The 14,073-nt window shown below is 39.7% G+C and overlaps 3 protein-coding genes across 10 annotated transcripts in view; 2 read left to right on the forward strand and 1 right to left on the reverse strand.

Moving 5' to 3' along the window:
• LOC109534285 overlaps positions 1–1,786 on the forward strand; it is a 21,784-nt gene extending 19,998 nt beyond the window's left edge. For 7 of the 8 annotated variants that reach the window (XM_019899889.2, XM_048669164.1, XM_019899883.2 and 4 more), the window contains one exon: positions 334–1,786. In XM_019899889.2, coding sequence (XP_019755448.2) covers positions 334–597 — 264 coding nt within the window. In that variant the 3' untranslated portion in view covers positions 598–1,786. The remainder of the gene's footprint in view (positions 1–333) is intronic. The other variant, XM_019899884.2, reaches the window with a different exon arrangement.
• A 64-nt stretch (positions 1,787–1,850) lies between these two features.
• On the reverse strand, positions 1,851–7,859 carry LOC109534290 (gelsolin). Its single transcript, XM_019899900.2, has 10 exons — positions 7,761–7,859; positions 7,413–7,629; positions 5,428–5,502; positions 5,306–5,374; positions 4,404–4,640; positions 3,099–3,276; positions 2,884–3,042; positions 2,613–2,830; positions 2,280–2,564; positions 1,851–2,225 (listed from the first exon to the last, which is right to left on the reverse strand). The coding sequence occupies exons 2-10, from the start codon at positions 7,578–7,580 to the stop codon at positions 2,067–2,069; spliced, it is 1,548 nt and encodes a 515-aa protein (XP_019755459.2). The 5' UTR covers positions 7,581–7,629; positions 7,761–7,859; the 3' UTR covers positions 1,851–2,066.
• Positions 7,860–10,229: 2,370 nt separating this feature from the next.
• LOC109534292 (glutamate-rich WD repeat-containing protein 1) lies at positions 10,230–12,181 on the forward strand. The gene is made up of 6 exons (XM_019899903.2): positions 10,230–10,735; positions 10,792–11,021; positions 11,074–11,292; positions 11,349–11,637; positions 11,696–11,904; positions 11,965–12,181. The coding sequence occupies exons 1-6, from the start codon at positions 10,504–10,506 to the stop codon at positions 12,100–12,102; spliced, it is 1,317 nt and encodes a 438-aa protein (XP_019755462.1). The 5' UTR covers positions 10,230–10,503; the 3' UTR covers positions 12,103–12,181.
• The last annotated feature ends 1,892 nt before the right edge of the window (positions 12,182–14,073 follow it).

Genomic DNA, 14,073 nt, shown 5'->3' on the forward strand with positions numbered 1-14,073 from the left:
AATTTAAACAATGAGATTAAGTCGAAGTCACATAACTGACAATATTTGCACAGACGAATTATCAGAGCGAATTTTCGTATACTGTACTATCCTACTATTGTTACACAATTTATTAACATACACTTTTTTAGGTTCATTTAGGTTCTTTTGATAACGATAGCAGAAAATAGCCATCAAAACGTCAAGGTAATTTTTCAAATTAATTTCTTTACTAATTGGAATTTTCTCAAAATAATACCCAAAAAGAAGTTTGTAAAAAAATAATATCCTATTATTCCTTGTAGTTGAAAATTCGTATTCGAGACCAACATTTTGAATGTAAGTAATTTTCAGGTTTGCCAGTGGCTGTTACAGATCGGAATGGACGAGCATCTGCAGAAGTTTGCCGAGCTGCAGGTGAACGGAAGCGCTTTGCTACTGTTAACGACAACCGATTTTAAAATATTGGGCATAGCGAACGAGGATAAGCACCGGCTGAAGCGGAAAATCAAAGAGCTGAAATCGCAGGCGGAAAAGGAGAGAAAACAGCAGGAAAAAGAGCGCAAGGAAAAGGAGAAACAGCTGCGCAAAGCGGAGAAAGCCAGTAAAAAGAAGTGAGGTCGCTTAGGTCCTGACATGCATTCTTAGGTAATTTATATCGATATAGCGGCCAAACTGATGCCATAAATGTTGTTAATGTTATGTTGAAACAAGTGAGAGTCCCCATTAAGATTTAATGTACAAAATGTGAGAAGCGCGTGTGAACTTTTGAGCTGAATGTGCGTTTAATTCTGTGATGCCAATAGTCTTAATGTGTTGAGTGTGTTTGTCATTGATTTTCCTTGCGTTGGTCCACATTGTTATTTGTTTCTTGCCCATAAGCGCCAGTAAAAAAATCATTCAGCTTCATGTGCCTTCAATGAGAGGATGATAATCAAACGAAATGTCTCGCTGATCAAATACCAAACAATAATGTTTCTTAACTACTGAACATTTCACTTCATATTTATTTCATCGGGTGTTCGTGTTCTTGGCACTACTATACTAAGTAGATGATTAACGTGCAATAAAACCTAAGTCTGTGTAACCACTTGTAAAGTTAGCAAACTATTATTGCTAATTAATGAATTGTGAAATTTGCAATTTGGTATATTTCTAGATGTAGATCTCGTGCATGTGATTGGGATTCATGTTCAATTGGCGGATGGACGGTTCTTCATGCATGCAAATCAACCCCACAAGCCGAATTAATGCGCGTTTTTTTTGCAAAAACCTGCCCTCAACCGCCAATTGGCGACTTTCTTAGCCATACTCATACAAGTTTTAAATGTGACCTAGTGTATGTATATTATAGATTGTACATATAGTACTAAGACGTACTTAGTCCTGTGTATGTAAAGGATTCGGCAGGAAGATTCACATTCTTGTACATATACTTAATTTATGTTTGGATGTACTGTTGAATTCACCCAGAATTGTGTCTTCCTGCGCTTCCCTTACTCATTTATGTTCCTCTGGTTTTCATTTTTATAAACCAAATATCACGTTTTTACCGACAGTAGTTCATAATTCCCGTGACTATTTTGCAATAGAATGGAGAGTTAAGACCATGGAAGTGTGCAACTTTAATGATTCAATGAGCAGCTTGCATTTTCTTTGTAATGCAGTAACATTTATGTGATCCATAGGTTTCGAATTTTTTTGCTCATATTACCGCCTCGGATGGTTCTTCTAGGGGCGATCTTTTTTTATTAGGTCAAAAATAGGCACAGAAAAAATTGACTGAATATAGAAAATAAAATGCGAAGGTTTGTTTGCTTTTAACGTCCAGGAAACGTCCAACTGTATAACTCGAGACAAAAGAAAACAAAAAAAGTTAAATGCTTTACTACTACACAAATATGACAATTTAAGAGTATACATACTTACATATGAGTGTAAAAGACGATACGGGGTGTAAACAACTTACCTTAACAGGTGGATGATCCTATCTGCCCATAAAGGGCGTTTAAAATGGATGCACAAAAACAATTTTTGGTTATAAAATGATCGAAGAAAGGAAGCAAACAGCCGCCAAAGGCCATAAATCAGTCATCGAATTTCTTGGCCAGTTGCCTGACATCGACTTCGTTCTCCCAAAGTTGCGGATTCCAGCTGGAAAAGTGCGCCTTAAACTCGTCGTCTTCCTCGCCTTGATGGACGAACTTGACGGCGGTCCCCTCCCTATGATGCTGCCGCTGGTAATTCTGCGGAAATTTGCGCTCTCGTTATTGCTAAACCACTCAAAAAACCACTTTTACCTCAACCAGCTCGCTGCTGCGTCTCTTTTCTTCAGCGTCCGCGCCTTCGCCGACCCACACAAAGATCGTGTTCTCCTGCGGCACGTCCAACAGCATCACGTCGTCCGTATTCAGCTCGTCCTGCTCAAAGTTGTGCACTTCTTCCACTTGGAACTTGGAGGCTCCCGGACGCAGCAGAGCGTGCAGCAGGCGCGGCTGATCGGCAGCCCGTGCAATCCTGGTGCGCGTTTCTCCATACCCTTGCCAAGTGCGGAACAATTGAGTGAAGGCAGCCGGTTCAGCTCCCTAAACAGTCTTTCAGCTTCAGGACTCTAAAAACGGAATTAATTTCACCTGGGACACGCGCTCCACATGCGTCCACGAAGGCCGTTTGTGCTCAGCCAAATAGGCGTCCGCCTTCTTCATCGACTCCCGTTTCTCTTGGGCAGACGCCCTGCGACCGACCCACACAAAGACATCGCCATTCCCGGAGTCTAAGACAAAAACGTCGCCTTCGTCTAAAAGCGAGGGCTCCAAAGGGCGGCTGCCTACGGGCTCTACCCGAAGGGAACCTGCAGCAAAGATGCCTTAATTTCTGCTTGGTGGCTTTGAGAAGAGACTCTACCTGAAGCATCCGACACTCTGTACAAGGAGGCAGCTCTTTCCTCAGATGTTTCGAACTGGGCGTCGTCTCCGCCACTGGTGGCTTCGGGCACGGTGTCCCTTGAGCCGCCCCCAAGGGCTTTGAAGAACGTGTCGAAGTCGGATTGGGGACTGAATTCATCTGGACAAGCCAACAATGAGCATCGCAGTTTAAGCCAGGTGAGCGCAAAATCTTACCAACGATGGTCACTGTGGACTTGCCGGCGTGATCTTGATCTCTGATTTGATTGGCTGCAGCGGTCGCTTTCAGTTTTTCCACTCTTCTTGCTGCTGTTCCCACATAGACGTAGATGTTTCTGCCTAGATCCAGAATGAAACAGTCGCCCTTATTCATGGACGATATGTTTGGATCTACCTGGAATTTGATGTTGATTCATAAACAAACGTTCGTGTTCAAAATTGCTTTAAAAATCGCAACTTTTGGTTTAAAGTTGGTCTCGTTTTTAATTTTTCACTGGGTAAAGAGAACATTTGTCTGTAAATCCTCAAAATGTAATTTAAATTGCAAGGGATCCTGATTTTTCCCGATTTAGTGACATTATGCCTAGAAATAACTTTTTTGCTTTAAACTCATTTGCTTTAAAAAATCGTCATTTCTAATCTAAAGCAGATGGAAGCTTGAATTTTTCACCGACTAAGGAGAACATTCGGGTCTGTACATCCTGAGAATTTCATTTAAATCGCGTCGAATCCTGATTTTTACCGACTTGTGAAAGTTTGGTCCAAAGCTGGACGATTTTCTAAAATTGCATAATTTAATCTTCTGATATAAAGCGTGTGGCAACTTGAAATTTTCGCAGTGTATGGAGAACATTTGGGTCTGTAAATCCTGAAAATTTAATTCAAATTGCTTCGAATCCAGATTATTATAGACATACTGAAGTTTTGCCTAAAAATTAATGTTTTTTCTAAACGACATCATTTGCTTTAAAAATTCGTAACTTGTAATCTAAAGCAGGTGACAACTTGAAATTTCCATAGGTCAAGGAGAACATTTGAGTCTGTAAAGGCTGAAAATTTGACTCAAATTGCGTCAAATCCCGATTTTTACCGACTTGGGAAAGTTTGGTCCAAAGCTGGACGATTTTCTAAAATTGCATCATTTGCTTTAAAAATTCCTATCTTCTGATATAAAGCGTGTGGCAACTTGAAATCTTCGCAGTGTATGGAGAACATTTGGGTCTATAAGGCCTGAAAATTTCATTCAAATTGCTTCGAATCCAGATTTTTATAGACATACTGAAGTTTTGCCTAAAAATTAATGTTTATTCTAAACATCATTTGCTTAAAAAATTCGTAACTTCTAATCTAAAGCAGGTGACAACTTGAAATTTCCATAGGTCAAGGAGAACATTTGACTTTGAGCCTATAAAGGCTGAAAATTTGATTCAAATTGCGTCAAGTCCTGATTTTTACCGACTTGGGAAAGTTTTGGCCAACAATGAACTTTTTTTAATAAAATCGCCAAAATTGATCACTTACCTCTTTCACTCGAATATTCCTGGATCCTTTCACTTGGAACAGTCTGGTTTCGGCCTGGTTTGGATCCACATGCCTAAATCCAGACGCAACGCCTCCGGGCTGATAACGAACGCCCGCTTTGAAGTACGAGAGGAACAGCTTGGATTCATGTTCCTGTTTCTCGCGATGTTCCACTGGATCGCCGCCCAGCTGCTCATCCAGCAGCACCGTGAGAATCGCAGCTGCTCCAGCTTCATCCTGTCCAACAGCAATCAAATGGTTTTAGCCAATTAGCTGCGGAAATTGATTAATTTCGCTCCCAGCCCATTTGCATTGTTTTATTGGGCGCAGTAGCGTGACTGGCCCCAATAAAGCCCGAATTGACTCAATCGATAAGAAGTGGCTTTTGAGGAGTGTCTGTGTTTAATTTGTATATTCTTATTAAACTGGATTGATTTGCACACTTTCCCGTTGTGAGACAATGAGTTATAAATACCGCTAATGTTAACAATGGACTCTGAGCAAACACATCGCCTATTTGCTGCGGCAATAAAACGACTAAAATAAATTACACCTGACTCTAAAGATGCTGAAAACTTCATGTAAATCGCCCAGAATCCTGAGCTTTGCAAGCTTTGTAAATGTTGGTCTTTATATTAATGTTTTCTTAGAAATACGCGCTGTTCCTGAAAAAATCGCCCCGTCCAAACTAAAACAAGTACAAAAGTGAAAGTTTCACCAGCTTTAGAAGACACTTGACTACAGATGCGGAAAGCATCGTCATAATCACCCAGAATTTATCTTTTTTTTTGGTATTTGAATATTCCTAAACCGCTCTAACAGCCGCTCTAATTAATAAAACCGGTTATCGGCAATTTCCACAAATCAACAACCAGGTGAAAAAGCTTTAAAAATACTCTCACCTGACTGGTTTCAGATCCCAGCCAAAAATGTATATCCCAGGATTTGTCGCCTCTCTTGTTCACTTTAGTCTAAAAATAAAAAAATCAGCTATGCCTCATTAGCAGCACTATCAATCGCTTACATTCAGGACAATGTAAGAGTCGCCGGTGTAAAACTTGCCGTACTGGTTATTCGGATAGGCCACCGGCTTGAAGTCCTGAAAACGAAAGGAAAAAGCGATTATTTTCCAGGCATTAACATTTCGAATGTGAAAAATGGGCCGATTTCGAACGCCTTTGTCCACGACCTTTTCGTGCTCCAGTGATATTTTTATCGATCAACACGATTCTGAAAATGTGCCAATAATTTTTTAAACCGTTTTATGTGAAAAATTGATGCCGATTTATTCGGAAACATCCAAAACAACATACCGATCGACTAATCACTCGCTACAAGCGATCTAACATAAATAAATCGGGTCTAATTTTTCAGGGTTTCAGTGTGTGGTCACACTTTATCATTCAGACTCAAAGACGCGGGTTTTCAGATGAATATTTTTTACTTTTGGGAATTTCAGGAATTGCGTACAATTGTGATTTTTCCCGCTTTAGTAAAGTTTTGCCCAAAAATGGAGGTTTTTCTAAAATTGCCTCATTTGCTTTAAAAATTCGTAACTTGTAGTCTAAAGCAAGTGGCAACGTGAAACTTTCACAGGCTAAGAAGAAGATGTGAGTGTGTACATCCTGAAAATTTTATGCTTTTCCGGCTTTCTGAAGTTTTGCTCAAATATGTAAATTCCGAGTTTCATTCAACCTCCACACCCAGTTGATTCTAGTGCAATTATTGTACCTTTATTATTATCTGAGCGTTTGTTCATCTTTAGATGCATGTAGACAGCGTTTTGAGGATAAAATCGCCCATAAAACATAAATTAATTTGATGCGCCGCATTTGAATTACTCACAAAACCAGAATGTAATCCGCGTAATTAAGTGCAATAGCTGGTCGCCAAAATGTCCGAAAATTAGGAAAAACTTCAAGGCATTCACTGTGAAATTTATCAACCTTTTCCTAGCGGTAATGGATGGATGTAGTCTAATAAATACACGAAAACACTCATCTAAAAATAATCAATTTAATCCGCGGGTTTATTTTTATGGCAAATCAGGTTGTTTCGACTCGGATCAAACGACCTGAAAACGAGACTTTATTATGCCAACAGATAATAAAAAGTTTGCTGAATTGGAAAACGAGTTCGAAATTGACAAACTGGCAAACACTTGAAATGCATTAACTCTAAGAACAATTACACGCACAAATAAACCAGGCTTTTTCAATTAGAATCTCGAATGTTCAAACTAGTTGCCTGAGTGAAAGACAACTCAAACAAACACTCTCCTAAAAATAGGAGATTTACTGGCTGTGTTATTTAGGCGCGATGTCACGCGTGAAATATGCTTCTTAGTGTCATTATCTATAAGCGGAAAAACAACTGGCTTGGGACTAAAAGCGCCAAAGATGCATCAGAGGATTTTACGAAAAAATTGGGAGTAAACGCAGATGTATATAATGTTTTGTAAAATCTCTGTTTTGCTATGAAACTGATGAAAACGAAGTAAAAAGGACCATATTAACAGTAAAAAGAGCGATTTTCCAATACCTTGACTTAATGTGTGCTACACCACACTAAAATGTTGTCTTGTACTTGCGCCTTTGCGTTTAAAGCGCAACAGTTTAATAGCAAAAGAAGCGATTTTCCAAAACCTTGGCTAAACTTCAGTTTACGCGTTTACCCATATAAAGCGAAAATCCTCTGACTCAGCTAATTAACAACAACAAAAACTGGTTGTTATAGTTTACTTTGTTTCACTGAATTCAAGGGCAGGCAGTCAAGGTACTCTCTGCACATTAAAATACGTTGAATTATTAGAAACATTAAAATCAGCGAGCCAACGAGCCAACTTTATGGCCCTTTCTCCTAATACACACAGACAAAAAGTGATTGTTATCTGATAAGAGAACGCCCATAAATCCATAGGAAAATAGAACTTTTTCAATTAAACATTGTGCAATTGATAAAAACCCTTTTCAGTCACAAACAATAAATACAAATTCAAGACAAACTCACCTCAATTCTCCAAATTTCCAATCCGGCCCGTTGGCCCGCATTAGCGAAGGCTGGTTCCATGACTCGTTGCGGCGATTGAGAACGCGCTACTGCTGCCGAAACAATCGCTACATTTCCTGCGAGCGCCCACAAAAGTGGCAGAACTGCGCCGAAAGACACGGCCTTCATATTGGGGACTCCGCTGTTCGTTCTGGTGGAAATCCCTATGAGTTTCAAGCTGGAAAATAGCAGAAAGCGCTCGTTTAACAACTGAGTTTAGCAAATTCCCACAAGCTTGAGTACAAGCAGCACTGAGGAATGAAAAGAATGTTCTAAGAAGTTGCTTTCAGGGACAATTGATGCAAATACCTGCCACGTCCAGTCGACTAGAAAAAGCTAAAAATCGCGTCTTACACCGGTCAAGAACGCGTAGTGACTGTTAACCACTATGATCTCATAAATTAACATCAAGTTGCTCTTATAACAGTGACCTGGAAGGTCAACGCCAGCAAAACAAGATAATTGGGATAAAAATATAGGAAAACTCGCACATGACCAAAAAGGATATTTGTACAATTCAACCGGTTGTCCATGTTTCGGAGCAAAACAGTTCCAAAAAGAACCATTAGCAGGATTGAGAGCATTCACCTTAACCGGACAGAATGGTGAAGGAGCCTCGAAAAATCCAGCCTGTATACCACATACCAAATGATTAGTTATCATTATTCAGGGAATTTGATTAAATTGCGGATTTTTTTCAGAAGCGGCCAAAGAGATAAACCTGACGGATTTCCAAGGAAAATACACATTAGAAGACAAACAACTGACGTTATCGAAAGAGCACACATTCGTAGCCAGTGCTTCAAACTGATAAGTTTTTCAAACATTTAGGCCAACGTGAAAAAAAGTTCTGCCCGATGCTTTGGAACAAGGCACTCGAGCTGACGAAACTTCCAAAACAGACTATTTTCTTAGCGGAAAAAGCCGAGAAACCGAAAAACTTCAACAGTCTCAAGCAATGTATTTCTTCCTGGCGTTTCGGAAGCACGGTGGCTCTTCAGGGGTGGTAGTTGTGACAAACACAAGTTGTTTGCGCGGCTCTGTTCACATGAGAAAAATGAGTCAGAGGCTTATAAAAAACTCACCAGTTTTAACTGAAGTAATTCATCGCTTTGACCAGACGGCATGGCGAATGTCCAAATAAAAATGTTGCTTGTGCCGCTATTATTCACTACCACCGGACAGAATGGCGAAATTACCAATATAAAATTGGGCAGGTTGCTTCAGGAAATTGGATTTTATTTCCGATTTCATCGCTGAGGCCTGAATATTACTACACACACCATAAAACAAGACTTATCGTAACTGACTCCTTGCTTAAATGACATGCGCAAGTCAGTTTGAGGTTACGTTAATCAAAACAAACTTCTATTTCCCAAAACGGGTATGCTTAGGGGCTCGGAATCAAACTCTAAATAAGCCGCAACGGATAAAAAAGTGCCTTTGTCGGCACACTAATTGTAACACCGCGCAAAAGTTGATGTCGCGAGTCACCAGAACACAAACAGGTAATTTTATATTCATTTGCTGGAGGGTAAATAATTATTTTCATTTGCTTGTAAATATATGACTATTTGTTTAAATGCTTCTAGAATATGAATAACTTATTTTATAAAAGTATACAAAGTACATATAAAGATATTTGCACCTTGTGAGTTTGATAATGTTGGTGTATTCCAGTATTCGAATTTTCGAGTTATGACTAGACATAATTATTCGCTTTTTGAATATTCGAATACTCGAATTGTTCGAGTTTGATTCCGAGCCCTAATACCTAATACACATCTAATACATACCCGCATAGATAAAGACGAGTACCCGTTTCGGTAAATAGAAGTTTGTTTTGATTAATGTAACTTCAAACTGACTTGCGCATGTCATTTAAGCAAGGAGTCAGAGAGGATATATGCGCTAGTCTCAATAATCAACAATTGTCAATTGTCAACAACAGATTACAGACCTTATAGAAAATCTCATAACAAACAACAATTTTCTTATAGATTTTTCGAGAAAATGTCGTTTTTTACTACTTTTCACCCTCTGAAATTCATTAATTTCCAAAACAAAGGAAGCCACAATGGTTATGCTCATTGGGCCGGCGTGCCAGAACACATTTTTCGCGCAGTTGCCAGTACATCATAACCACTTCCTTAACCACGCGATTGTTCAATACCACAAAACATACCCCCTAGGGGTATGGGGTAAGGGGGGATATTTTGTGTTCAATACCAGCTAGTATTGGATTGTTCCCTATGGTCGTTCTCTATGGGTCGTTCCCTCGTCTTTAATTATGGTCGTTTCCCACGCGTTCAGTTTCCCAAGAACTGCCAAATGTGTCCAAATGCCTTTGCCTTCCGTGCCGTGCCTTTCCAAATAAATAATTTTTAAATTTCCTTGTTTTGAGACATTGCTTTTCTTCACTGACACAGCGCTACTATTTCCTCTATGAACGTACGTCTGCAAAGTTTCAACTTTGAATTAATTACCTTTCTGTTTTGATTGAGATTTTCTACTTTGGCCGCAGTTTGGCAACGATGCACAATTTTTCGACTGTGCGAAGGCCGCTACTGCGCTTAGGCGGCGCAAAACAAATCGTGTTGCAGTCCACAAAATATCCCACCTAAGGGGGTATGTTCTGTGTTGCAGTCTTTTACGGACAGGATAGTCGAAAAGGAAAGACATACTCTCTTGCGAGAGGAAAAGAACGACTATATAATCGTTCGTATATAGACTGACACTGACAGATCATCCTCGCGGCGCCTCTAGCGTTCGCCCTCACCGTTTATTGTCCAGGTACACCCCCACCTGTAGCTAGTTTCTATGTTCACTTTTCATTTGCTTCAGTTCGCTTTATTTATCCACAGAACATACCCCCTGGGGGGATATTTTGTGTATTTATCTTCGATGCTTTGATAGTACTGCCTGACAAGTTATTGTCTGATCTGCATCAGTAACCATTCAGTAATCTAACCTCACTTTTCGGCGGATGGTTTTAGTGTGTGCACCTCGTGCTTGATATTTATCGGTGCCCGATCAGTGGGGCATTCCTACGATGGCCGACGAAGAAATGGAAGTATCCAGCGCTCACAGCTCTAGTTCTGAAGATGATGAAATCGTTGAAGACACCGAGCAGGAAATCGACAGCGCGCCGCAGGTTTACCTTCCAGACAGGCCTTTGGAGCAGGGCGAAGAGCTAACATGTGATCTCAGTGCTTACTTGATGTACCATCAAGCCCAAACCAGTGCCCCGTGTCTAAGTTTCGATATTATCCAGGATCGCTTAGGTATGAAACTTGGTTTACGTCAAAGGTCTGTTGGTATAACTATATTATTTTTTCAGGTGCAAATCGGGAGACTTTTCCTCTAACCGCGTACCTCGTGGCTGGGACTCAGGCTGCCGACTCCCACGTGAATAATGTTATTGTTATGAAATTGTCAAATCTGCAAAAAACCAAAAATGCGGATAGCGACAATGAGGATGAAGAACTGTCGGACGATGAAGACGATGTCAGCGATCCGAAGATGGCAGGTGCGATGATAAAGCACATGGGTTGCGTGAACAGAATCAGAGTAAGTTTTGTGCAATAGCAGGAATGAATTGGGTTAAAGTGGGCTTTTTTAGAGCACCGTGGTGCAAGAGACAGCTCTAGCGGCATCCTGGAGCGAGCTGGGTAAAGTGAACATTTGGGACTTGACGCCTCAGCTGCAGGCCGTGGACTCTGACCAACTTCTATCGCAGTACAACAAGGATAACAAGCAAAACTCTTTAAAGCCGGTGTTTACATTCACCGGACATACAACCGAAGGTTTTGCCATGGATTGGAGCCCAACTCGACCGGGGGTTAGCATCAGCAGCGACATAAATCGGAACCAATCGACTAATTTTATTGTTTGCAGGTTCTAGCCACCGGAGATTGCAGAAAAGACATCCACATTTGGAAACCAACAGGCAGCGCGTGGCTAGTGGATCAACGGCCGCTAATTGGACACACCAACTCAGTGGAGGACTTGCAATGGTCCCCAAACGAGCCAAATGTGTTGGCTAGTTGTTCCGTGGACAGTAGCATTCGAATTTGGGACACCAGAGCGCATCCCGCTGAAGCGTGCATGCTCACTTGCAATCGCGCCCATGAAAGCGATGTCAACGTGATCAGTTGGAACAGAAATGAGCCCTTTATTGTTAGTGGTAAGAAACATTATTTCACCTGGTCCGAGGCTGTTGACTGACGCTTCTTCTATTGCAGGAGGAGATGATGGATTTTTATACGTTTGGGATCTGCGGCAGTTCCACCGAAAGAGCCCATTAGCCACATTCAAACACCACACGAAGTCCGTGACTTCGGTGGAATGGCATCCAACGGATTCAGCAGTATTTGCGTCTGGAGGCTCAGATAATCAAATCGCCCTGTGGGACTTGTCGTTGGAAAAAGATGCCGAAGCTGAGGAAATGGAGGTAACTTAATTTGATTGCTGGGTTAAATTCGGAATTTATTGCCATTCTAAATGTTCACAGGAAGTACCTCCGCAGCTACTATTCATCCACCAAGGGCAAAATAATATCAAGGAGCTGCACTGGCACAAACAGTTGACTGGAGTACTAATCAGCACTGCCGAAAGTGGCTTTAACATATTTAGGACAATTAGTGTATAAAAATCTGTGTATTAAACGTTTTCTTCACTGGCATTATGTCGGTAATATGTTTATAAAATATATGTAATACTTTTCGATATTTCGGACTTTTTTTGCTAATTATCCGGCCCTAAACTAGGGATGACACGAAATACTTGGCACAGGTATTTTGGAACAGGTATCGGTATGGAACAGTCGGTACCTGTGACCGATATTTAAAATAACAGGGCTCGCCTACGATGCTGGTCAGGACCAGTACAACATGGTATTTCGATATTTCAACAAAGCAAAAAGGCAAATACCTGCCTTTGTGTCTTTTGATTCCCCGCGGCATTGTCAATTGGCCTGAGTTTTAGTGAAAGGAGATATTTTATTCTCGTGAAGTCGTAAGGTTTTGTATGTATGGGAGTGGGACGTGCACCATGATTCGGCAAATAGCAATAATTCAATGAACAGAAAATGTCGGAAACAGCAGTAACAGCCGTCTCCGATATTTTCTTTAATGTGACCAGGCCTGTGAGTCACAGGCTGTGACTGACTGAGTGTTTTTTCGGAATTCTGAGCTGTTCCTTGCCCTTGAAACTTGATCTTTTTCGATCAATAGCAGTGCTTCTGAAATAAAATAGCATTTGTTGCATCTGCCCAGTGGAGTAGTGGACGAACTACATTTAAATTTGTATAGGCGCTATTTACCTAGTCTGGACATGTTTCAATATTTGTTTATATCAAACAAAGCAAAGTATTAAATGGTCAATTTTCAATTAAGCCATAAGATGAATTGTAATCAGTGATTAGCATGAAAATAGAAGATTTTTCACATTTTACTGCCCTTAAGTGGGAAAGATAAAAAATGTGGTCACCTTTTTTGTGTTCAAATAAGGTTTCGACAAAATGGTAAAACGTTACTCATAAAAAATGTTAAAAAGAATAATTAAAAATTAATTAATTAATTAAACTTAAAAATTTAAAGAAACATACACCCAAATTAAATTTACACCAAAATTATTAATTAACGTTACCTTTATTAACTTAAACAATGAGATTAAGTCAAAGTCACATAACTGACAATTTGCACAGACGAATTATCAGAGCGAATTTTCATATATTGTATTATCCTACTATTGTTACACAATTTATTAACATAGCAGATTCGCATCTAAATTACTAGGAAGTGGTGTGGATACCCTTCAATGGAACAATTAGTGCAGTCGGATCAGATTAGATTTTTTCTGGGCACTAAATAGATGAAAGTAAAATGTTTTATAATTAATTTGGTTTTGCTCCAAAAAATCCCACGATAACTTTTTTTGAAGGTGTTTGTATACTTTATAAGTGGTATAAATAACTTTTTGTTCATTCCTATTTGTTATGTAACAAGGGCTCTTGCCAGATTCTAAACAAATTTTTCTTGAGACGTCGGAGAGACTTCTCTGAAGCTGTATTTAACTTGTAAGGAGTTATACTACAACGTACAGTAAATGAAAATTTCATTACTGACTGACCAAAAAAAGTTATGGTACCATTTTCTTGAAATAAAACTAAATTAATTATTGAAAATTAACAAAACGCTGAAATCGACGGTTTTTTTTCGATGTTCGAGTAAACTAATAAACGGATTTTAATGTAGTTTATTTGATATCATAGGTATTTTTAATACTTGAAAAAAAGGATAAAACTTTTTTTCAATAGCATCAATGGTTCAACAATTATGCACAAAAAACGGACTTTCTCACTTTCTTTAATTATTTATAAATAATTGTTTATAAACAATGTTCCACAGCTGGAAATCGAGCACAAACTATTGTCTCAATATTCTCACATCCTTCCGAACAACTTCCAATAATCTTTTACCAGCATATTTTTAGTGCCCGAAACAGGCCTTTTAAAGTGTAATCCGACTGGACTTAAAATACGCTTCAGTCCGGTGCTTTTTTAGGGCCGGGGCATTTATCATGGGCCAAAATAACATGTGACTAAAAATCAGATACTTGG

The sequence above is a fragment of the Dendroctonus ponderosae genome, unplaced genomic scaffold (genome assembly GCF_020466585.1).
Source record: "Dendroctonus ponderosae isolate FM_Combo_2020 unplaced genomic scaffold, Dpon_F_20191213v2 Dpon_F_20191213_8, whole genome shotgun sequence".
Lineage (NCBI taxonomy): Eukaryota > Metazoa > Arthropoda > Insecta > Coleoptera > Curculionidae > Dendroctonus > Dendroctonus ponderosae.